General features: G+C 40.9%; 1 protein-coding gene across 11 annotated transcripts in view; it reads left to right on the top strand.

Annotated features, from left to right (window-relative positions):
• SLC17A1 (solute carrier family 17 member 1) overlaps positions 1-24,195 on the top strand; it is a 42,705-nt gene extending 18,510 nt beyond the window's left edge. Inside the window, exons 11-14 of one of the 11 annotated variants that reach the window (XR_012373867.1) lie at positions 8,286-8,376; positions 16,494-16,633; positions 21,247-23,628; positions 23,780-24,195. Coding sequence is in view for 5 of the 11 variants with exons in the window: in XM_073877653.1 (XP_073733754.1) it covers positions 8,286-8,376; positions 16,494-16,631 (229 nt within the window). In the remaining 6 variants the exon portion in view is untranslated. The other 10 variants (XM_073877653.1, XM_073877652.1, XM_073877651.1 and 7 more) reach the window with 10 other exon arrangements.
• The last annotated feature ends 1,335 nt before the right edge of the window (positions 24,196-25,530 follow it).

The following is a 25,530-nucleotide window of genomic DNA, read 5'->3' as shown; positions in this document are numbered from 1 at the left end:
CTAGCAGTCCCTGGAGAACGTGGATCCAGTAGGAACAGAATTCTCTGAAGTTTAGCAAAGCAGTGGCTGTGGGGTAGAGAGGCGAAATCAACAAAGAATAATCCACTTGTCTTGATTCTTATAAAGAATCTTGTCCATTATATCTACACAAGGTGAGTGCCAGAGTAGTGAGGACATGTATTCACTTGTTTTATTCAGTTCCAAGACCCTCCTTAAAAATGCCCACAGGTGAATTATATACAAAACATGTAAGGATTATTTGATACAGAAAGCACAATGTCAACTGAGTCATATGCACTTTGAAATCAAGAATGTATACAGAAATAGGGACGCCTGGGTGGCGCAGTTGGTTAAGCATCTGACTCTTGGTTTTGGCTCAGGTCATGATCTCAGGGTCCTGGGATGGAGCCCTGTGTGGGGCTCCGTGATCAGTGCAGAGTCTGCTTGAGATTCTCTCTTCCACTCTGTCTGCCCCGCCTGCTCATGCTCTCTCTCTCTCTAAAATCAATCAATCAATCTTTAAAGAAAATAATGTATACAGAAATAGAGAAAGGAAATTATAAATAGCTAGGATTTATTGAGTATTTTTATGTGCCTGGCATGCCCCGTGTGAATGAGATATTACCCACATAGTATGGGCGAGGAAGCAAAAGACCAGGGAAAAGAATTCATGTAAATCACACAGTAATAAGCACTGAGGGCTCACACCTACGTATGTCTGCTTCCACAGCTGACTAGCTGTAGTCACTCCCTCAGTAGGGCTATTTGCTAGCATCTTGTCAGTAGGCTATGAAATAATCTCAGCCAGCAATGGCTTGAGTTTATAGGACTTGTCTGAGTTGCATCATTCCAATGGACCCAAATTCCATGTCAGCCAGGTAATTTTGTAGAATCAGAGAGAATAAATATGCTAATATACAAACTGGAAAAAATTCTTATCCCTTAAGGTAGTTCATCCTCAATCTTTAGGGCATATGTGTGTTATAGCTCAACCATATCAATTTCTATTGCTTCAACTATTGTTTATTAATGGGATGGAGACCAAACTTACTTAAGCAAGAATGTTCCTAATCATATACCTCCCTTGTTATTATAGAGAGTTCCCTTAGAGAATAAATTTCTAATTTGTCCTCTTAGGGAAATTTGGTCTTTGTTAGAACTAAAGAGTCGGTCAGGGGTTACATAGGTTGGAGCAGAACAAAGGTGGCAGGAACAAAGGTCTGGAAGGAAAAAGAAACACACAGGTGATTTTGTGATAATATTGTCTGGGAAATAAGACTGAGCGAGACAGAGACCTAAGAATGGAGTGGCTGCCATCACTGTGGTGGGCAGCAAGAGTAGAAAAGCACAGAGAACTCTACAGATGTTCTGTAATGCATTAACAAGAACCTGTCATTGCCTTGACATTCTCAAATGGAGGCCCCAAAAAAGGCTTTAATTGCTTTTCATTATTTTTGACTGATTGCATGGATTGTACACCCTTGAATTTCCCCCTCCATGTGAGCCTGAAGTAAAGTTCAGACATCAGAATCTTATTTGGGCTCTACTAAATCATAGTATGCCAAAATATGAAATCAATAAATTTGAAAGTCTACTTTAATGGCTATTTAAATTTCCAAAATGCCTTTTAGTATGAGCTATTGCTGCTGAAGGATAAGCCAATTTAGAGATCACTGTGGTCCAGAAAATTATCCTGCATTAGAACAACCTTATTTTCACTCCCTATGTCATGTACCTATCATTTGAAGACCGAATGGCATGAGAATTAGACGATAAAACGTCACCTACTCTCAGATCAGAAGAACTGCTCCATCCTATCGATGTGTAGCGGTTTTTTAGAGGAATTGTCAAGGCACTCAGGATTCTTGACCCTGAGGATTCTGTTTATTTCTCTGACTACGGAATGAAACACCTCTTTTGGTAAAAATAGATCAAATCCTTTCTCACAGCCACAGCATGCTAAAGACGTCTGAATCTGGGAGGAGAACATAGTCATTAAAGATGTCATAGTTACTGAATATATACTAGGATAAATATAAAGAAAACCACTCCTAGAATTGTTGTAGTAAAATTGCTAAAACTAGAAAGTCAGGGAGGGAGAAAGAGAGATCTCTTAAACACAGCCACATGCAAAAGCACATTGCTTTCAAAGAAGAAATAATAAGACTGGGAGCTGCTTTCTCAAGAGAAAAAAAGTGAAAGCTAGAGCCAATCTCTAATATGAAAAAAGTAAAATCACCATTAATTAGAGGTTTATATCGAGCAAAAATTCCTTCAAGAATTAAGGTAATATAAAAATATTTTCAGGCAAATTGTGAAAATTCATCAACAAAGGCCTCCAATGAAAGCTTCTTAAGTGGGAATTCTTTGGACAGAGGCAAAATAATCACAGATGAAGCATAGAAATGTAGGAACAATAAAGAGAGATGGAGAGGAAAAAAAGTAGAGTAAATCTAATAATTACTGAATTCACAAAAGGAAAGCAATACCTTGCAGGGTACAAAATATATGTAAATTAAAATGTCTGACAATAAAAAGCACAAAAGATGGGAGGATATAAATGAAAATGTGTTCTCAGGTGCTTTCATTAATGGGAATTTATAAAAATATTAATTTATGTTAGACTAAAATAAGTCAAGAATATATGTTTTAATCTCTAGGGTAACTATTGAATGATAGTAAAAGTGTAAAGGAGATGATACTGCAAAACACCAATGAAAAAGAAATCAAGAGTGAAGTTTAAAAAGGAGCATAAAAGAGGTGGAAAAAACAGAATGAGGATCTATTTAAGTCAAATGTATCAGAAAAACACAAAATATAAAAGGACTATATCTTCCAAATTTTGAGTTAATCTGGATGGAAATAAAAGCAATAACAAAATGTACCTGATTATAAGCAAAATAAAGGAAACCACATCAGCCAATGTAGACTTTAAGGCAGATGCATTACTAGAGATAAAGAATTTTTTAAGAATTACTTTAATTCGGGGCGCCTGGGTGGCTCAGTTGGTTAAAAGACTGCCTTCGGCTCAGGTCATGATCCTGGAGTCCCGGGATCGAGTCCCACATCGGGCTCCCTGCTCAGCGGGGGGTCTGCTTCTCCCTCTGACTCTCTTCCCTTTCGTGCTCTCTCTCTCTCATTCTCTCTCTCTCAAATAAATAATAAAAAATCTTTAAAAAAAAAAAGAATTACTTTAATTCACTAGAACATATAATTTTCTAAATTTCTCTGTACCTAACATTTTACAACTGTAAAGCAAAATTTGAGAAAACTGTTCAATTTCCGCATAGGATTGGGCAGCTGTGGATGACTGACAGTCCAGCTGGGGAACATCTGAAAAGACCAAATAAAATGCCAAAAGTAGGGGTGCCTGGCTGTCTCAGTCAGTGGAGCATGTGACTCTTGATCTTAGGATTGTTCAAGATCAAGTTTTGAGCCCCATGTTGGATATAGAGATTACTTTAAAAATTTAAAAAATAAAATAAAATACCTAAAGTGTTCACTCAAAGGCATCAGACAGCAGCCGAGGCCCTATAAGACCGAAGATACAAGAGGATAGACCCTCTGAGGTGAGCTGACAGTTCCCGCCACTTTTTCATTGGGGTCATTTGGCAAAAGGCTGCTAATCCAGGTTTGGCCCTGGGACAAGTCTGCTGCTATGTATAGAGAAATTAGTCAAGCGTTTGGGTTGCACAGGGCTGGAGTGACAACATTGAAAATTAAGGGAACTTAAACATAAAGTCAGTTTCTTTCTTTGAGATATTTGTTGAGTTCTGAAGTTCAATGGGGCAAGTGGCAAAAAAAAATCTAAGCCAAATCTAGCATGGCAGAATTTGCCATACTATCTATACTAAGGAGACAAGATCTGCCAAGGCCTGGCGGGACCTGGCTGGATATACTAAGCTCTCCATTTAACAGCATGGAGGGCAACACCTAAGGAACTGGGGGGAGTGAGGGGGGTAGGTACTACAGGTTTGGGTCTTATCAAAATTGAAAACTAGCCTCATCTCAGTGCATTTGCTAATTAGATTAAAGTGATCCACTCCCTCCCCTCCAAGTCTATCTATTAGAGAAAAGGGTGAATTTTCTCTTACAAAGCATAACATATTCTTGGAGTCCCTAGAGCTCTTATTAAAAATGTCCAGCATTTAATAAAAATTAGTAGGCATGACAAGGGATAGGGCCATGGGATCAATAACCACAAAATGCATTAGAAATAGTCCTACAACTGATACAGATATTAAAATTATCAGGCAAGAAGAACTTTGAAATATCTATGATTAATATACCCAAGAAACCAGGAAAAACTGAAGAAACAAGAAGAAAAGATAAAGAATTTGACCAGTATTGGAATCTATAAAAACAATCAAATGAAAATTTTAGAACCGAAAAAATAAAATGCCTGAAATCGAGATCTTAATAGATAGGTTTGAGGCGCCTGGGTGGCTCAGTTGGTTAAGCGACTGCCTTCGGCTCAGGTCATGATCCTGGAGTCCCAGGATCGAGCCCCACATCAGGCTCCCTGCTCAGCGGGGAGTCTGCTTCTCCCTCTGACCCTCCCCCCTCTCGTGTTCTCTCTCTCATTCTCTCTCTCTCTCTCTCTCTCAAATAAATAAATAAAATCTTTAAAAAAAAATAGATAGGTTTAATGACAAATTAGCCACATGAGAAAATAAGATTGGTAAATAGGGAGACATATCACAAGAAACATCTAAATTGAAATATACAGGAAAAAAAAATAAAAGAGCATAACAGAAATGTGGAATGAAGTAAAAAGGCTAACAAATCTGTATTTGAATCTCAGAAGGAAAAGAGAGCTAAAACGTGACATAAGCAATATTTTAAGAGAAAACAGGCCCAAATAATTCAAAAGTCACGAAAGACAGTAAACCACACGTGCACAAAGCTCTGTGAATTTCAAACATGATGAAATGTAAATTATATATATGGTAAGAATGCCAAAAGCCAAAGACAAAGAAAAAAATCTTAAAAGGAACTAGAGCAAAAAGGCATGTCACTTTCAAGTGACAATAATAAGCCTGACATCTGACTTTCCGACAGGAACCATCAAAACCAGAAGATAATGATACGATCTCTATAACATGCTAAAAAATAAATAAATGTCAACCTAGAATTTTATGCCTAATGAAAATATTCTTAGAAAATCAAAGCAAAATAATGTTTTCAGACAAACAGAGAAACTGTCACCTAGATCTTAGATCTTCTGTCACTTAGATCTTCACTAAAGGAAATACTAAAAGAAAACGTTCAGGTAAAAAGAAATACCTATTGAAATCTGAATATGTTAGAAAGACTGAGGAGCAATTAGGGACGGTAAGTATGTGTGTAATTGCAGAGACTATTGATCTATAAAAACAACAGAAAGTGACATGAGTTGAAATGCATATTGAAACAAATTGCGTTAAGAAGTTAAAATACAGGATGAAATAATGCAAAGAGCAGGAGGGAAATAAACAGAAATGTCAAAATATTAAAATCTTAAAAATGCTCTAAGCTCTGGCATAGAGAAAATAGTAAAAGTATAATTCATAATAAACTTAAGCAAAAAGTACATGTTATAATACCTTCAATGCTTGAAAAGAACAGTTGAAATAAAGTCACAGAAGGAAAAATAAAATAAAACGGATGAATCTAGAAGAAAAAGTGGAATATAAGAGAGGAAGTCAAAAACAAAATAGTGAACAGATACAGATAATCAGAAGTATATCAGTAATTATATTAGCTTAACATAGAAGAAATACTCCAAGTAACTATCAAGATTGTCAAAGTCAAAAATAAAGGAAATGCAGCTCTATCCTGCAAATAAAAGACACACATTAAACATGAGGATATAGCAAGGATGCAATTAAAGAATACAAAGAAGTAGTCCAAGCAAATATTAACCAAGAGAAACCTGAAATACCTATGTTAGTATCAGAAAAAAATGGAAGACTACCAGAAATAGAGGGTGTTAGTTCATAATGGTGAAGGGAAAATTATCAGAATTATATCTCTGTTTGAATCCAATAATACAGCTTTAATTAATAATCATTATGAATTGAGAGAACTCAAAGAACTAGACAAATTTACAATGAAGGAAGAAATTTTCATAGCCTCTTTCAATAGCTTGGACTAAAACAGAAGTAGACAAAAAAAATCAGTAAGGATATGGATGACTAGAACAACAACAAAAATTAACAGAGTTGACCGGATTGACATATGTGGAAAATCACACTGCACACAACAAGGAGAGGATTCAAGTTATTTTCAGTTGCCTATGGGACAGTTATTGAAATTGGTGATGTTCTGGGTCATAAAGCAAGCTGCAATTGATTTGAAATGCTTGAAATCATTCAGAATATATTCTTTGATCACAGTGAATTAAGGTTGCCATCTAAAGCAAAAGATACATAACCCCCATTGCTTTGAGAGTAATGTTTAAGTCGAAGAAATCACAACTGGAATTAGAAAATACTTTAAATCATAATGAAGTAGGACATTTCAAAGCATGTGGGATGCTTTTAAAATCATGCCCAGAGAGGGATACCTGGGTGGCTCCGTCGGTTAAACGTCTGCCTTCGGCTCAGGTCATGATCCCAGGGTCCTGGGATCGAGGCCCCATCAGGCTCCCTGCTGAGCAGGAAGCCTGCTCCTCCCTCTCCTGCTCCCTCTGCTTGTGCTCTCTCTCTCTGACAAATAAATAAAAATATCTTTAAAAAATCATGCCCAGAGAGAAATGTATAGCTTTAAACACATATATTGAAAAACAGGTAAGTCTTAAAATCAATAATCATGTTTCTTATCTCAAGTAGCTAGAAAAGCAGCAAATTAACCCCCCCCCCAAATTATGAAGATTAGGACAAAAACGTTATACATAAAATCAACAATGTCAAAAGTTGGTTCTCTGGAAATTAATGAAAGTAATGGAAAAATGAAGGGTGATTAAGAAAAAGAGAAAAATTATCAATGTCAGTAATGCAAAAGCATGCATTATGATAAGTTTAGAAGACAAAAAGGAAATAACAGAATATTATGAACAACTTCGTGCCTGTAAATCTGACAATTTAGATGAAACTGAAAAGTCCCTCAACACACACACACACACACACACACACACACACACACACAGAGTCATAAAATATAATTTTTAATATTTTTATGGGGGAGAGGTGCTCATGAAGGCAAATGTGACAAAGGCTCACAAATGGCATATGTAGCTCTATCCCCACAAAAACCCTAGGGGTCCTATTGCTAAAATGAAAAGGGCAACTATCAATTCTGGTGACAACTGGTGATTTCTGCCCCGATCTGCACCTATCATTGCTAATACCCATAAATGTTCTTATTTATATATTAGAACACACTCTCCAGCTCCCCCTAAAAATCAAATCAAATTTCCACCCAGTGACTGCATACGGTTCAACATGCAGGGACTTTCGGTCTGTATGTGATGCCTCTCTGATTAAGGGACAGAGAAACTAATAGACAAACTATATACTCCCTCCCATATTCAACAGGTGAAGGCAGAATAGGAATAAAATAGACCTAGGGAAATAAAACGAACAGAACAAAACAAACAGAAAACCCTCACTGTCGTAAAAGGGAAGAAAAGGAAACACAGAACCTTTAATAGTGAAATCTTTTGAAAAGGAAAGGCAAGACTCCCCGCCCTGGAGAGAACTAATTTCTTGGTAAGACACTGGTTCTGCTCTCCAGAAGGCACTTCCTTGTTCTCTTTGGCTGCTGGATCTGACCCTTCCTCTGTTGATCATTCTCCGTGGCTTCCCTGCCTTCTGCTGAGCTGGGCTTGGGTACCCAGGACTGGCCGAGCACAGCTGCTTGGCAGCTAAGCTTCTGGCTTCCTCATCCAAGTACTGGGAACAATCACTGGGCCCGTAGCTCTTGGACCGTGGGAGGAGACCAGGTGGATGGAGTCCTTCACTTTTGTATTATCCCCAAACCAGTTCCTATCACCAATAAACATCACCTTCTGAATTTCTCAACTGGATTCACAGATTTCCTAATCCTGCTGGCTTTCATTCCACTAGGCTCTCTCTCAATCTCAGAATCGTTTTTACTGTTAAAGCCAACTTTTCTGATTTTTTACTGCCACTGGAAAGTTACTTATACCCACATAGTTTTTCAACTTTTAATGGAATTTGAGGAGGAATGAAAAATTTAGGAAATCAACAGTTATCACTCTTAAGCTTCACTTCGTTAGGTTGTCTTTTCCTGCAGCATTTGTCTGACTTTACATCTGTGTCCTGCCGTTCTTTTTCGCATAGTTATTACGGATTTCTTAAAGGAGTTACAGCTGTAATTGGGATGATAGGAGGACTCATTTCTTCTACTCTGTGTGGAGTAATCCTTAATCAGGTAAGAAGCCTTCAGACACGGGTGGTTACTTTTCTAATATTACTTATACAGAGAGAGGCGGCAATATATATACAAACAATTGTAGACACGACATCAGCAGGACGTGAGTAATGAGATATTTGCTCACATTAAACTTGGTCAGATCAGGCATCCCTCCAAATCTACAGATAATGTAATTTCTTTCTAATTGGATGTCAAGTAGTTGTCAAGCCGGGAACAGTTCAGTCATTGGTCTTGGGAACAGAAATAGACCTCTGTGATTTTTAACAATGAATGTGTGGCTTGATCCAAACAGGAATTTTGGCTGGTGAATGGTAATATAAGTAACAAGATACAGTTTTGTTAGAAAAGGAATGAAAAATCGGGAGCAAACAGAATTAGTGATCAAAAGAAACCCCTCTCTAAAGGTCAGCTTGTGTTTTGACAAGTGCTGTGGACAAGGTTATCTGAAATCCTTCTCTTAAGAACACTAAAATGCCCTATCAAATTTAAACAATCATTTTCAATGCATACCTGATCTTGAAAAAGATGTAAGAGAAAATTTCAGAGATGAAAAACAAAGGGAGAGCTTGATCCCAGAGAGGTCAATGCCTGCTGAAGCCCTGGAATGCCTTGGTACATGACCCTTGCTGGGTGATCTGTCACTTCAGCTGTGATGAACAAATCAAGAATAAGAGATAATATCCCCAAACCACTCATAAAACAAACAAACAAAAAAAGTCAGATTGGAAACGCTGGCATAAATCTGTAATCACAAAGCACTACACCCTCACACGTAGTACCATGTAGCTTATACGCAAACTTGGTTTATTTGGAGGAGAAGCTATGAGCTGAGAAGTAGCAGTATACAGGCAATTCCTCCACGTGCTCCTTATCCCATGACTTGGGCCAAGGAGAGATGGTCTGCATTCACCACGGCCAAATTTCTCAAAGAAGAGAGCCCACTACCGTCATGTTCTATGTACTTATGGTATCAGAAAGGCAGGAAAAATCACTGTAACCATGGGATCTCCCTGGACAGAGAAGTGGATAGAAAAGCAGGATTCCAGGAGACCAGGCTGATTTCTCCCTGCATATAGAGCCCACTCAGCCTGTTCTTCCACTTAACTCCCTCGGATATGCCGAGCAGACTTCCAAGCGTTAAGGTGAGCTAACTTCTCTGCGGACTTTCACAAGGTGGGAGGAAATGTGCCTCCAGAACGGTCCAAAGTTGTCTCTGCCCAGTAAGGACACTTGTCTGTCTCCGCCTCAGCTTCAAAGAGAGAAGAAAACCTGAATAAAGACTCTTCTGGACATCTGGAACAATGAACCATTTTTCCCAACAGTTTGAGGCCCAAATTCAAACTCTATTTATTTTATTTTTTGTCTTTAAATTTTGTTTATTGTTATGTTAATCACCATACATTACATCATTAGTTTTTGATGTAGGGTTCCATGATTCATTGTTTGTGCATAACGCCCAGTGCTCTAGGCAGAACGTGCCCTCGTTAATACCCATCCCCTCACACCCCTCCCCTCTAGAACCCTCAGTTTGTTTTTCAGAGTCCGTGCACCCCAATGTTTATAGTAGCAATGTCCACAATAGCCAAACTGTGGAAAGAGCCAAGATGCCATTGACAGATGAACGGATAAAGAAGATGTGGTGCGTATATACACAATGGAATATTATGCAGCCATCAAAAGGAATGAGAGCTTGCCATTTGCAATGACGTGGGATGGAACTGGAGGGTGTTATGCTGAGTGAAATAAGTCAATCAGAGAAAGGCATGTATCATATGACCTCACTGATAGGAGGAATTCTTAATCTCAGGAAACAAACTGAGGGTTGCTGGAGTGGTGGGGGGGTGGGAGGGATGGGGTGGCTGGGTGATAGACATTGGGCAGGGTATGTGCTATGGTGAGCGCTGTGAATTGTGCAAGACTGTTGAATCACAGATCTGTACCTCTGAAACAAATAATGCAAGATATGTTAAGAAAAAAAAAGAAGATAGCAGAAGGGGAAGAATGAAGGGGGGTAAATCAGAGGGGGAGGTGAACTATGAGAGACAAACTCTATTTGTTTTAAATGCCATAAGCCAAGCATTGAATTTTGAGTAGTCCAAAGATGCCTAGTAGAAGCAAGTAAGGTTTTTCTGGAGAAACTCACCCTAAATTCATACTCTAGGATTTTCTCATGCATAAAGGTTTAGTGAGAACAATTTTACAATCAATTAAAAATCACCAAACACGTGAAGAAATGAGGTGTCACATGAGAGAAGAATAAAAAAACCTTGGAATCAGATCCTCAGAGATATTGGAAATCTATGCACATGTTTAAAGGAGCAAAAGAGAGGGTCAAAAATATACGTAGAAGCATAAGATTTGACAGAGAACTAAATCTAACCTCTGGTAATTAAAAAGAGAAAAATTGAAATAAAAAATTTCAGAAGAAATACAGCTAAGAGGAGAATTAGTGGTTTCTGATTCCACTAATGAAAGTAAATAATTTGGGTCAATTCTCTTAGTAAAAGCAATTTAAAAGGTTGGAAAAATATGAAGAGTCTTCTTTGAAGGTTCAGAGAACCAGAGAGATGGAAAACTTTAACAGGAAAGATCTGAGAGGAGCCTGGAAGTGAAAGAATTAGGCAAAGGACTACGGGGTATTTTCCACTGGGCGGAGGAAAGCAGATTTTTTGGCTGCTTTTGAGGGTCTGCCAAGGGAGAGGACCCCAATAAATTAACTCTTGTTTTACTCTGAGACCTTCCAAGAGTTGCACGGAAGGAGTAAGCGTGAACAGAAATAAACCAGTCCTCACACAGTCCGCTTGAGTCATCTGGGCAGACCAGAACATACCCAATATTACTTTAAAGGGGCTTGGACTTACAGTGTCCCAGAGGAGTCAGCAGGAGGCAAACAAAAACAGCACTTTGGGGAGAGGCATCACCAACCCGACTGTCACCCGAAATCGTTTTTTAAGTACAATCTTCTGCATACAACAAAAGATAACCAGGCACATGACGGAGACACAGCAAAATGGGGGGAAACCAGCAGAACAAAGAGCAAATAACAGTGACAGGAGAAAGGGACCCCAAAGACAAGTCAGACTGGTGCCACCAGCTCGCGTACACTGCACGGGGAAGGGTAAGTGAAGCTTGATATTCTCCGTAGGAGGCTCGAACTATAGGAAGTCACATAGAATATGTGAGAAAAAAAGGACTAAAACTGAAGTTTAAAAACAAATTTGATAGACATGGCAGCACTGCTAACAAGCCCAAATCCCAGCAGCAAAAACTACAGAGGTCTTTCTTTCTCAACTGGTAGATCCACTCGAGTCAGCCGATGGGGTAACTGGGGAGAGCCGGTCCTCTAAGCCCTCCCAGTCACCGAGGCAGAGCGGAGGGTGCAGTGAGGGGCAGGGGCTCTTTACCCTTCTGCTCCGGGTCATGGTCCAAAGCAATCACGGCTAACCTTGACTTCAGGGGGGCTGTGGAGCGCCATGAAGGAGGACCAAAAATGTCACATCGGTTCACTCCTCCGGCCACCAAACGTTCAGTTCACTCTCCCCGGGGCGGGTGGAACGATTTCACTTTCTCCGTCAGGACCCGGGCTCCCACCTCGTTATGACCTCAAGTGCAAAGTGCAGACTGTGTCCTGTCTTCATCGGGGCGATCATGCGCAACGACCCTCCACATCAGGGGCACTGTACTCCATCAGGCTGTGTACTGCGGCAGCACCGCCATCCATTAGTCGTAAACACTTCCTTTCAGAAAAGGAAGACCAGGGTGCAGACGGTAGCTATAGGTTTACAGTAATGCCGGCACCCTGCTCGGGGGACATTTTGAGAGCTACCTCTCGGGGTGCACTTGAGTGTTCTTTGATCAGGTCCTGAAGTGACAATGTAGGGACCGGGGGGCTTTTGGAGTGGTCTGCCTTGATTAGTGTGCTCTGTGTGGAGTAAGGTGAGTGAATCAGATATTTCATGACGAGAATGGTGAACTAGGAGCTAATTATTGCAGCTACTTATTGCAACAATAATTTTTTCTGGGGACACCTGGGGGGCTCAGTCGGTGAAGCGTCTGCCTTTGGCTCAGGTCACGATCCCAGGGTCCTGGGATGGAGCCGTGCATCGGGCTTCCTGCTCAGTGGAGAGTCTGCTTCTCCCTCTACCCCTCACCTTGCTTGTGTGCTCTCTCTCTCTCTCTCTCTCTCTCTCTGCTAAATAAATAAATAAAATCTTTTAAAAACATAATTAAAAATTATTTTTTTCTGGTTCTTCTCTTGGCAGTTTCCCACTTGCGAGAAGTTAAATGTATTCATGCACGTTATTTTGGCCAATGACACATGAGATGTGCTTGGCCAATGACACAAGTTATATGTGTTAATTCTGAAGAGAAGTTTAAGAGGCAGGAGGTCATTCTCTTCTTGACATAGCAACTTGTAACAATGAGAATGGCGACTGCATCTCTACCATCCAGGATCTGGGGATGAGGAGATGTAGAGCCCAGCTCCCAGCTAACCTGCTGTGCACCCTAGTGTAACCACAAAACCAAACCATTAAGAGACACAAAGATAGCTATAGTGAAAGATTTTAATGCATCACTTGTAATAATTGTTGCAGCAGGGAGAAAAAAATCTGTAAAAATATAAAAGAGTTGAGCAATACAATTAACATACTTGGCCTAATTGACAGTCATGGAACGCCCCACTCAACAACCACAGAATCCTCATTCCTTTCAAGGTGTCCTAGAACATTTGTAAAAATTGACTACATACTGTGCTACTATGTAAATTCCAGCAATTGTAACAGGACTGTAATTACACAGAATGTGTCCTCCAATCACAATTAAATTATGATAGAAATCAAAGACAGAATAGATAAGCAGAAAAATCCACACATATTTTGAAAATAAGAAATAACATTTTAGACCGTCAGTTGCCTATACTGGCAAGTTCAGTGATGTGGCTCGGTTCTTCCACTGGGGATAGATGGTAAATTAGATTTCAAAGGATCGATATTCTATAGAAAACCTAAGTGCAATAACATCACAACTAATACAAATAGGATTTCTAAAAAGATCACATATATTTACAAACTGAACAACATAATAGTAAATAATTACTAGGTTTAAAAGAACATCAAAAAGTGAATTCAGTAACACTTAAAACTGAATGACAGGGAAATTGTTACATGTGGAAATATATTGGACATTTAAGGTAATTTATAACTTGACCTAATTTATAAAAGAAAACACAAGAAAACCAACCAAAAATAAATAAGCTAATAAGCCTTCAACTCCAGAACTTGGGGAAAACAACAACATAGCAACCCCAAATAAGAAGGATTAAAACAGTAAGGGTAAAATAAATAAATTCTGCAGTTAATAAAACAGTAGAGAAGACACACAAAACTTAAAATTGGTAATCTGAAAAGATTAATCAGATAGACAATCTTTCTAGAGCAGGATACAAGAGACGAGATTAAACTGTCGGAAATACCAAGTGAGAAGGAGAAATTTTTTTGGAGATGTTGTAGATTAAAAGCTAAGAACAGTAAGAACAACTCTATGCTAAAAATTTGGGAAAACTGGATAAACAAATATATTCATATTCCTAAAAATATATACAGTGTGTATTCAAATCTCAACTCTGCTACTTACAAGCTATGCGACCTGGAAACATTTTAAGTCCTGGTGTCTCCAGCTATAAATGGCCAAAATGACAGAGAAACCTCATGGAGTTCAGGGGCTTACCAAATCAGATCATGCATGCAAGTACCAGATGCTCATGTATTCAATCCATAAGAGCTATTAATATCATTATTTGCATACTCTTTTAAATGCTATCTATCTTATTGTGCAGCATTCTGAAAAGGTTAGCAAACCCAATTGGTCAATAAAAGTAAGTTACAGGTAGATACAACGTAAATGCAGAAGAACAAAATAACATTATGTACAGTTAACAGACTGTCCTGGCAGGTGGGGGGGGGAATCAAAGTTAGATATTATATTGTATAAATATCTAAAGCACAGTATCAACCAATATTACAAAGTACCCACGGGGGAAAAACACTGAAAATTGTGCAAACTCCATATGAAGAAAACTGCACACCTATTAAAGCAACATCAGTGAAACTATATGAAGAAGGAGGCAGATCAAGTTTTTATGTTGGACTTCAGGTCCAAAACACAATGAATTCTATCAACTTAAAATTATTGAAAACTTTATTATTTACCATTAAATTTCTGGGCACATCTTGGTCCTTTTCTTGACTTTCTGTTTGCTAATGACCTGTTAAGCTTGGCCTGTTTTAATTAGAGAAATCGCTGTAATTAAATATATTTAATGTCTTATCTGAAGGAAACATTGTTTTATTTTTTCAATGTCTACTCTTAATATATTTTATTTTTCTAATTTTAATTTTCTTTTCGAGAGAGAGAGAGAGAGTGAGTAGGAGTGCAGAGGGGCAGAGAGAGAGGGAGAGAATCTTAAGCAAGCTTCACACCGAGCATGGAGCCGTTCGTGGGGATCGATTTCACAACCCTGAGATCATGACCTGAGCAGATATCAAGAGTCAGACGCTTAACTGACTGAGCTACCAAGGCACCTCCACTCTTAATCGTATTTTAAATAAAACTGATGATGATTTGGTCAAGTTCCAAAAAAATACATTCTGTATGATAAAGTTTCATTTCAAACCAGAGGAGATGGATTTGTTTTTTTTAAAAAAAACGTAGTGGGAAGCCCATTTGTAGAGAAATACGATTATACTCTGTTCTCATACCTGACCCCCAAATTAATTCTAGATGATTAAAAATGTAAGTGAAGAGAAACAATAAAGATACTAGAGTAGGGGCGCCTGGGTGGCTCAGTTGGTTAAACCGCTGCCTTCGGCTCAGGTCATGATCCCAGGGTCCCGGGATAGAGCCCCACATCAGGCTCGCCTGCTTCTCCCTCTGCCTGCCGCTCCCCCTGCTTGTGCTCTCTCCCTCTCTCTCCCTCTCTCTCTCTCACTATCTCTCTCTGTATGTCAAATAAATAAATAAAATCTTAAAAAAAAGATACTAAAGTAAAATAGGCCTTAATAATTATATAAACTTTGGGTTGGACATCCTTCAAAAGCATTGTACCAGACACCTAAACCCAATCACGATGCATTATACAAAACTACATAAAATTTAATCTCGGCTGATAAGAAAGGTAAAAAACAAATCTCAAACATAATTAAAATTCAATGTCATCTTTGAATATAGATGCAAAAATGAACTAAATCATCAGTGCATAGAATCCACCAGCATAATAAAATATATGCCTATAACACCATGACTAATTAAGGCATTTTCTGTGAAAGTAAAAGTGGCTCAATATTACAAAATCTATTAATGGAACTGATCATATGGGTAGGCTTAAGAGAAAATGCATTATAAATAAGGAAAAGGTATTTGATAAATTTTATTCAAAAGCATTGATGGCTATGTAATTAACTACCAAGATACTCAGATTTGTAGTAGCAAAAAGTGAAAAACATAAATATAAAGAAATAAGGGATGTTTTATAAATTTTATAAATCTAAACTCTGGATTACTAATCAGTCAGTAAAGGTTATGATACAGTCGAATATTTCTTGATATGCAGGCATGTTTATATTTCTAATAAAAAACCATATGTACTCTTGGCTTAAGCAGTATGTACATCATAATGTTATTTTTATACATGAAAAATTATATGTACATAGACATAAATCAAAAAGTAGAAAGAGGGTACCTGGGTGGCTCAGTTGGTTAAGCATCTGACTTGATTTCAGCTCAGGTCATGATGTCAAGGTCCTGGAATCGAGTCCCATGTCGGGCTCTGAGCTCTGTGAGGAGTCTGCTTGTCCCTCTCTCTCTCTGCCCCTCCCCCCACTCACATGCTCTCTCCCTCTCAAATAAATAAACTAAATCTTTTTAAAAAATAGAAAGATAAATAGTAATTATCTTTGTAGAGTGAAATTATAATTTTTTTGCTCCTTATGAGTGTGTTTTTCCATGTCTATTAAGTTACCTGTATTGAATCTATACTAATTTTAATATTATATTGGAAATTAATATTATATTGGAAGCCCACTAATTTATAATCACTTTGCACTATAATCCCTCAGGATCCAGAATCCGCCTGGTTTAAAATTTTCTTCCTGATGGCGGTCATTAATGTGATATGCCTACTTTTCTGTGTCGTCTTTGGAAAAGCAGAAATTCAGGACTGGGCTAAAGATATACAAGAACACACACGCCTCTGAAGGTAAGAAGTGATCAGCTTGAGTCAGATTTTGAAACTGGGGGCATGGGAGAGGGCGGGGTTGAGGGTGACGGGGTGCTAAGACGGGGAGAAGTTGGGGTTTTAGACTAGAATGGGCCGCGTCGAATCTAAAACTCTGGTGCCCTGATGGACATTCAGCCCAGAGGAGGCACTGCTCTGGGATTCTGGGGCGAGAGTGGCGCCAGGACACAGACATTTTGGGAGCCTGGGCCTCTCTAACATTAAGGGAGAGGAAGACAAGGGGCCGCTTTCGAGGGGATGGGAAGGATCCTCGGTGGAGCAAGAAGAACAGCGGAGGAATGAGTTCTCTTAGAACAGAAGTAAAAAAGGTGGGCCTGAGCACCCTCAGCAAATGCTACCAAGGGGTCAAACTGCATGAGGTCTGAGAATTTACCCATGGATTTGACCCTGATGAGAATGAATGACGGAGACAAAGGGTCCATTAAAGGTCTTTCTTCTTGAAACTCTGTCAGGGGTAATTAAAGACTAGACATGTCTCTTTATAGGATTATTTCAGCTAATACATAAACAAGAGTTGATATTTATCGAATATCCTCAGTTTTGTAAACTCCGGTGAATGAAGGGATCCAGGTTTTGTGCATCAACAGCTGTTAACATCACAACGAGAGATTTGCTCATAATTGTGTACATCCTGATGAAAGAACGCACCTCCACCAAGGTCTTGCTATGAACACCAGCTGGGTACCATCAAGCCTGTAGAGACAGCTGCTGTTTTGTTGGAAATACGGAGACTACAGAATGCACAATGCGTTGGACTAAATCCTAAGGACACGGGGGCACCTGGGTGGCTCAGTTGGTTAAGCATCTGCCTTCAGCTCAGGAAATTATCTCAAGTTCTTTGTGTGTGTGCTTGTTCCAGATTCTCTGGAATAGAGTTTCACCTTTAAATTCTACTTTTCTGCGTCATTTCACTTTATCTGTGTTTCTTAGAAATATTTCACCCACTCTGAGAGCTGCCTCCTTTGCAGAGAGGAGTTTAACCCAACAGCATTTGTTACCCTTACAAATAGACTGCGTTTTCTGTCATTTGATTTTCTATCCCCTTAAAACAATGCCCTCCCCATCTTCGTGGTCCTCCCATGCCTGCCGCCTGGCCTGGCCCTAGTAACTCAGGTTTGTGGTATGTTTTAAATGCCGGTTGCGCTTCCACGCTCTGATGAAATCTTTGAAAACGAGTCCATTTTTCACTAGCATGCAATATTTGGCTGCCTTCTTTTCCCTTCGAAAATATCTCGCGCACTGGACTTTTCTAGTAACTTTTCTCCTGCTGGAACCCAGTCCCCCTGAGCTTGTAATTCCCCACACATCCCACGGGTGCAATTTCCCTTCTCCTGTTTACCTTGGTGGCCTTCCATCTTCCATCAGGCTGGAGCCCGCGGGAGGGCTGGGAGTTTGAAATCCACCTTGCGCGCCCCAGCCCAGATGACAGCCGGTGCGGGGACCCCAGCCCAGGGAGCGGGGTTGCTCCGGAGGCATCTCCCTTGGCCCCGCTCTCTGTCTGGCTGCGCTCCGAGGAGAATGGAAGGCTTTTTGGACAACCTGCATCTTCAACAGCTTGCAGCATCCACAGTGTTTCCCAGGCACAGGCTGACACGTTGGAGCAAAGCTGGTCCATCTCAACCTCGCATCTTGACTGAAGAAGCTGTGGGGGGGAAATCGGAAAGGGCTGAGTCATAGTCACGTGTCTCCCCTCGAGCCCAGAGCCTGTGTGGCCCAAAGGGCCTGGGCCCCAGAATAGCACACATCCGTGGGGTACCCCGGCCCCGCAGCCCCCGCCGGGACGTGAGTCCCTCTCCCGCTCCCTCTCAGGAAGGAGCAGAGCTCATAGGCAGGCAGCTGTGAGTTGATTCCAGTGTCACCTTTCCTTTGGGTCCTCCTTGTCTCGAATTTAGTAAATAGCCTGTGTAGGCTCTGGCTTGACGTAGTTCCCTCGTTTTCCTCATTTTCTGTATCTGTTTAGTTGCCTTTTATAGGGGTCGGGTTGGGGTGGGGAATTCCTACCGTGGGGAGACAGCACAGGACTTTAGAGACTATCAGTCCTGCGGGTAAGCCTTATCAGTGAGGCGCTCCAGGAGTCTGCGTGACAAAAACCTTGGCTCAAGGGTTTGTCCATGAAAAGGTAGAGTTATGTGGGCCTCGAATCTTTTAAATTTTGGCATGTTATGTTTTGAGGATAAACATAGATTTTATTGAACCAGTAGATTGAGGTGAATGTATTGGGGTCTGTAAAGAGAAATAGAATGCTCAGTTCTGCAGCTGTCTCTGAAGCTGTGGGCCAGAAAGAAGCCATAGGAGGGACAGAAGAGGTTCCCCTCGTGGGGGCACCCGTGGGTGGACTCGGTCCTGTGGCTTCTCCCTCTGACACTGTCAGCCACCTGGTCAGTTGGCCAGTGAGATACCAAGGATTTTTGGCAGAGCTTAATCTCCTGCAAGCTTTTCATTTTTAATTTTTATTTATTTATTATTATTTTTTTTTTAAATTTTCAATTCCAGTAGAGTTAGCATCAAGGTTATATTAGTTTCAGGTGTACAGTGTGGTGACTGCAGACTTCAGGGCTCCTGCAAGCTTTGTAAATGGGCTGTGTCAGCCAGTTAGGGCGGCCCTGGCCTTGCCACCATCAAGGAGTGGTGAGCTCACCTGGAGGGGGAAGGAGGGAGAGAAGAGTTCCTGGAAATTCATGCTTTCCTTATTGTCTTTACTTCATCTACAGAAGTTTAGTGCAGAGCTGAAGTAGGGGTTTGGATTTGTTTCCCAAGCCAGTGAGTTTTAACAACATCATTTTTTTTTTTTTAATACTTCACATTTGTTCTTCTGGTTTAAAATACCAACTTTTGGTAAAATAAACTTCTATATATTTATAGATATTTCTGGGCTTTTACTATATAGTTTAATATCTGTTGGTACTGGGACCTGTCGTAATATATTGATGGGTCTAAATTTTCAATGTATGTAAATATCAGGCCAATCAAACATTATTCGTTTGTATTTTTGAAGATGATATTGTGTAATATCAGCTGTTTATTCTCCCAGGAAAATTTATAATCATTGGGCCATTTTAATAAAGACTTAACTGCAGTATTTAAATTGCACCAAATTAAAATTTAATTGCATTAAATTGCACTAAATCTATTTGGGAGAAACTAGGAACATAGTAAGACCCCCCCCATGACGAATGTGGGTTCAGTTTTTCTTGAGTCCAGTGCTGCAATTTGCTTCCTGTATTTAGCGTACATTCCTTAACAAAATTTAATTTATATTTCCTGAATGTGATTTTTATTTATTGTAATTTCTCACACATTTGGGCTGGGATATAAGGAAGGTATTGTTTGAATATATTTTTTTAACTGAAAAACTTACCTGTGGCTAAGTTATCTTGTTAGGATAGTTTGGGAGTTGATTCTCTGGTTTCTAGGTAGATAATCACATCATTTGCAAATAATAATAATAATTTTCTTTCCTCCCTTTTGATATTTTATCTCTTTTTTCCCCTTCTTGAATCATGGCCCTTAGAATTTCCAGAACGAACTTAAATAATGTGTTAATGTTAGTATTCCTTTATTCTCTATGCTTTCAAATGCATACACTCTAGTTTTATTCTTTTTTTTTAAGATTTTATTTATTTATTTGAGAGAGAGAGAGTGAGCATGAGCAGGAGGAGGGCCAGAGGGAGAGAGAGAAGCAGGCTCCACACTGAGCAGGGAGCCCGACGCGGGGCTCGATCCCAGGACCCTGGGACCATGACTTGAGCCGAAGGCAGACGCTTAACGACTGAGCCACCCAGGCGCCCCCTCTAGTTTTACTCTAATAAGTTGGTTGTTTATTTTTATTTATATAATTTTTTATTGAAGAATAATTGACATACAATGTTGTATTAGTTTTAGGTATAAAAACATAGGATTGAAAAAAACAACAACATAGTGACTTGATATATATTTACCTTACAAAATGGTCACTGCAATAAGTCTAGTTACCGTCTGTCACCATTCAAAAGTTGTTACAATATTATTGATTGTATTCCCTCTGCGGTACATTACATTCCTGTGTCTTATTTATTTTATAACTGGAAGATCATACCTCTGAACCTCTGAATTCCATTTACTTGTTTGTCCATCCCTCCACCCTCCCTCCCTCTGGCAATCATCACTTGTTCTCCAAATCTCTGAATCTGCTTCTGCTTTGTGTTGTCGTTTGGCTTGTTTTGTTTTTCCAGATTCCACAAATCTGCGAAATCATTTGGTGTTTGTCTTTCTCAGCCTGACTTGTTTCATTTAGCATCTTAGCTCCGTCCCCATTGTTGCAAATGACAAGATTTCATTCATTTTGCAACTGAGTAATATTCTGTCGTATAAATATGCTGTATCTTCTTTATCCTTTTGTCTGTCCATGGATATTTGGACTGCTTCCTTATCTTGGCTGTTATAAATAATGCTGCAAAAACATAAGGGTGCATGTGTTTATTGAATTAGTGTTTCCATTTTCTTCAGATAAATACCTCAAAGTAGAATTGCTGGATTCTATGATAGTTCTATTTTTATTTCTTTTTCATTATTTTTTTGTTTTTTTGTTTAAGTAGGGTCCATATCCAGCATGGAGCCTGGCATGGGGCCTGAACTTAGGACCCTGAGATCAAGACCTGAGCTGAGATCAAGAGTCAGTCGCCCAACCGACTGAGCCACCCAGGCGCCCCTATGATAGTTCTGTTTTTAATTTTTTGAGGGACCGCTGTACTGTTTTCCATCGAGGTTGCACCAATTTGCAATCCCACCAACAGTGCATGAGGCTTTTTGTCCATCCACGTTCTTGTCAAAGCCTGTTGTTTCTTATCTTTTTGATCATAGCCATTTTGACAATTATGACGTGATACCTCATTGTAGTTTTGTTTTGCATTTCCCTGATGATCCGTGATGTTGAACATCTTTTCATGTGTCTGTTGGCCATCTGGATGTCTTCTTTAGAGAAATGTCTATTCAGGTCCTCTGCCTGTTTTTTAATTGGATTGTTGGTTTTTTAAAAACACATTGAATTGTAGGAGTTCTTCATGCATTTTGGGTGTTAACTTCTTATCAGATACGGTATTTGTGAATATCTCCTTTTCAGTAGGTTGCCTTTTTTGTTTTGTTGATGGTTTTCCTCACTGTGCAAAAGCTTTTTAGAGTGATGTCGTCCCGTTTATTTTCGCTTTTGCTTCCCTTGCCTGAGGAGACAGATCAGAAAAAATATCGCTAAGACTGATGTCACAGAGCTTATTGCCTGTGTTTTTTTTCTGGGAATTTTATGGTTTCAGATCTTACATTTAAGTCTTGAATCTATTTTGAATAAATTTTGCATGTGGGATAAGAAAGTGATCCGGTTTCGTTGTTTTGCATTTAGCTGCCCAGTTTTCCCAGCACCATTTATTGAAGTGACCGTCTTTTCCCCAGTGTGTGTTCTTGCCTGCTTTCTTGTCCATGCTCTGACACCCTACCCCGGGGCACCCCTCCTGGACCATGGAAACCCTCCTCATCTCTCTTGGGTGCTGACATCCTACCCTAATACCCAGGATAAACAAAGCTAGACGCTATTGAAAGTGGTAAGGACAGATTTTAATCAGTAATATACTGTTGCAAAAGGGAAACGAGCCTAGAGAGATCCGAACTCAAATTTTTATTCATACAGAGGTGAGGGGCATTTTATTTTTTTTTTTTTAAAGATTTTATTTATTTATTTGAGAGAGAGAGAGAGCACGAGAGGGAAGAGGGTCAGAGGGAGAAGCAGACGCCCCGCTGAGCAGGGAGCCCGATGTGGGACTCGATCCCGGGACTCCAGGACCATGACCTGAGCCGAAGGCAGTCACCTAACCAACTGAGCCACCCAGGCGCCCTGGTGAGGGGCATTTTAAAGGAAGGAGAAGGGAATGGGGAGAGGGGAGAAGTGGGGGCTCAGGAGAGTCAGAAAGGTGAAGAATGACAGAAAGCAGGAAGGGGGCTGGCCCATGTGAAGCTCACCTGGGTTGGTTAACTGGTACTTATGGACGTTAGCCTTCCGCACCCGTGTCAGCTCCAGACCCTGTGTCAGGCTGTCAGCCAACACAGACGCTGTCCACACCATGGTCAGGTTTCATCACGTTATGTCAGGCTGTCCTGACCTCACTCCTCACCCCTGCTGGGCCGCCCTGGACTAATTTGTTAGGCAGAGGAACGATGTGTCTAGGGCACTTGCCCTCTCTGGATCTTGTAACCAGATGAAGCTGGGTTTCAGTCCGGTTTGCCAGTGGGCACAGGCTCTCTAGCATTTTGTTCTTTGAAGGGACGGGGGATGTTTCTGAGCAAGACCAGAGCGTATGCGGGCACAAAGGGAAGTTTTCATTTCACAAAATAGGCATTTGCTGAAGTCCAAAAACTGGGCCTTGTTATTGCTGTAGACAAAATGAATTCTTATTAATAAGGGAGGGCAGCAACATCAAACTGCTTGAGCTGCAAACCCCAAGATGTGCAATGTTTCAGGACACCACACAGATAGAGAGCAAGTGATGACGGTCTCATCTTGTGTGCCTGGGCCTAGCACGATGTTGGAATCGTTCGGTCATATTTATTTTTATGTTGGGAGGAGAGTAGAGTAGCCGATGCCTAGGATAAGCTGTCATTGGGACGAGGAAGACAGATTGAGAAAAAAAGTCTTGGCCAGACTAGTCCTTCGAACTGTTTTTAAAGCTTTCCTATGTCCGCAGGGTACAAGGACTCACCAGTGACATTTGTGTGCACTTTTCTCTTTCTCTACAAAACTTCGTGTAAAGCAGAACACTGGGAGAGCCTGGGACTGACCTCCTCACTGAAGGGAAGAGGGACCAGCCTGGGAGCTGGGACTAAGGGGCAGTCAGCGGCCCGAGGAAGAAGATGGCATGCGCCTTCCTATAGGAGGCCGGTCCCGCCCTACACCCCGCGTGCATCTCTTTTGTGCCATATATTGTTTGTACCAGGTAGCAGGTCTGAATTTTATAAATGTAGGTTTGTTTGTCTCCACTCCAAATTCTTTGCTTTATAAATGATTGCTACGTTAACCAATAAACACACACAAGAAAATAAATTTTATTCTAAGATTTTCTGAAAGAGCTTTTCCCTTGTTTTCAGCTTTCACTCCTCTGTGTCGCAGGTGTGTGGATCGGTGGAAAACCTGAGAAGGTTTCTGTACTTTAAGGGAGCCCATTTTGGAGGAAACTGTACTAGTCAGGGCCGAAGAGAAATCAAACTTGTTTCCAGAAGCAACTAAAAGTGACAGATGAGGAAAAAAACCTAAGAGTCCGCTGAAGGAAAGGAGAGAAACACATGCCCACAGGGGTGGTCCGGAAACAAGTACGAGCCTCTGCCCTGATGGGCAAACCCCGTGATCCTCGCTGCTGAGAGCCTGGGGTTGGCTGTGTCATTGCCGGAGATGGGGAAAGGAGAGATCCAGTCTCTCAGTCTCAACACCAGATGGGATAAGGAAGGGAATTTGTAGGTTTAGATAATTCTATGTTCTGAAAAACAAAGGAAATTAAAGAAGAATTGGGTCCTTTACCTTCTCAGCCATTTCTTCCCTAACTGGTCTCCCACACCACCACAGGCCATTACGTGCACTGAGGCACACGGTGATTGAACACACACACACACACACACACACACACACGTATTGACTGTGTACAGGATGCGGTTGTTGTGTGTTAAAGACATTACAAAGTAATTTGTGTCATGGTTCCTGCGCGTCCGGAGTCTACAGTCAGAGGGGTGGAGGGAAGTGTTGTAAATGAACCAAGGGTGGAGGGGGGGCGTGTGGAGGGAGGAACTAGGGGAGGTGTTGGAGGTGCCCTGAGGGCAGGACGTGGTCTTGAGCCAGCTGCGAAAGGGCAGGAGTGGCCCTCACGCATCTCCGGTCATCCACCCCCCTGGGCTCCAGGCCCACGTTCCTCCCTTACCCTCAGCCTCCTCGGGAACCTGCACTCGTGTGTGTTCTTTAGCAGAGTCCATTTTTTTCCTTTCAGCTAGATTCTTCCCCCAGGTTTGAATCATGCTTGCTTTAAGCTCCTTTCTTGGTCCACTCCTTTTTGAAACACACGCCTCTCTTCTCTCTCTGAGCACCATATTCTCTTGGTTTTCCTTCTCTCTTTCTAGTTTCCTCTTTTTTTCCTTTTCCTAAAAAGGCTAATGATCCTCCAGGCTGGCCATTCAGTGTTCAGAGTTCTGTAAGCCTCTTTCACAGGCTTTCCCTCCTTACGCCATCCTGTCACCCAGGGCAGCCTCCACCATGCTAAGCCTTTCAATCACCACCTGTATCTAGAAGCTTCCTAGAGTTACACATGAAGCCCAGATCTCCCCCGTGTCTGCTTTCCTTCCTGTCACCTTCACTTGGGTGTGCTCTCTGTCCCACAGTCATCTCCATCTGTCCAGTAGCAAACCACAACCCAGGAGTCACCCCACACACCTGCCACCCGTTCGGTATCCGAGTCTTGTCAGGTGTATCTCCTACAGCGAATAATCCGTTTACCCCTCACCCATGTTCCCCTTTCTATTTCCTTTCCCACAGTCATCATCCACATGTGTGTGTGTGTCATCCACTCTCCTGAGATGTTGTCCTCCCTGAAGCTGGGCCTGACTTTGGTCTCTGCCGGGAACCCATGTTATGTGTTCATTAATACTGATTTAGTGCTCGATGCTGTCACTTTGTTTTACGGTCCCGATCCTGCCCACGTGGGGGATTGATGAAAGCGGACACACGGCACGCACTCTGCAGACTGTGGAGTGGGGTCAAGCCAGCGTGGGTCTCGCACACACACTTTAGGAAGAACTGGTAAATGAGGTGACCGTGGAGTGAGGCTCCCTGAAGGCAGGCGGGAGTCCAGCAGCCA

The sequence above is a fragment of the Callorhinus ursinus genome, unplaced genomic scaffold, assembly GCF_003265705.2.
Source record: "Callorhinus ursinus isolate GAN/ISIS: 27379988/994484 unplaced genomic scaffold, GSC_fseal_2.0 scaffold26, whole genome shotgun sequence".
NCBI lineage: Eukaryota > Metazoa > Chordata > Mammalia > Carnivora > Otariidae > Callorhinus > Callorhinus ursinus.
Note: the sequence above shows the minus strand (reverse complement) of the source record. Positions and strands in the feature narration are given on the sequence as shown.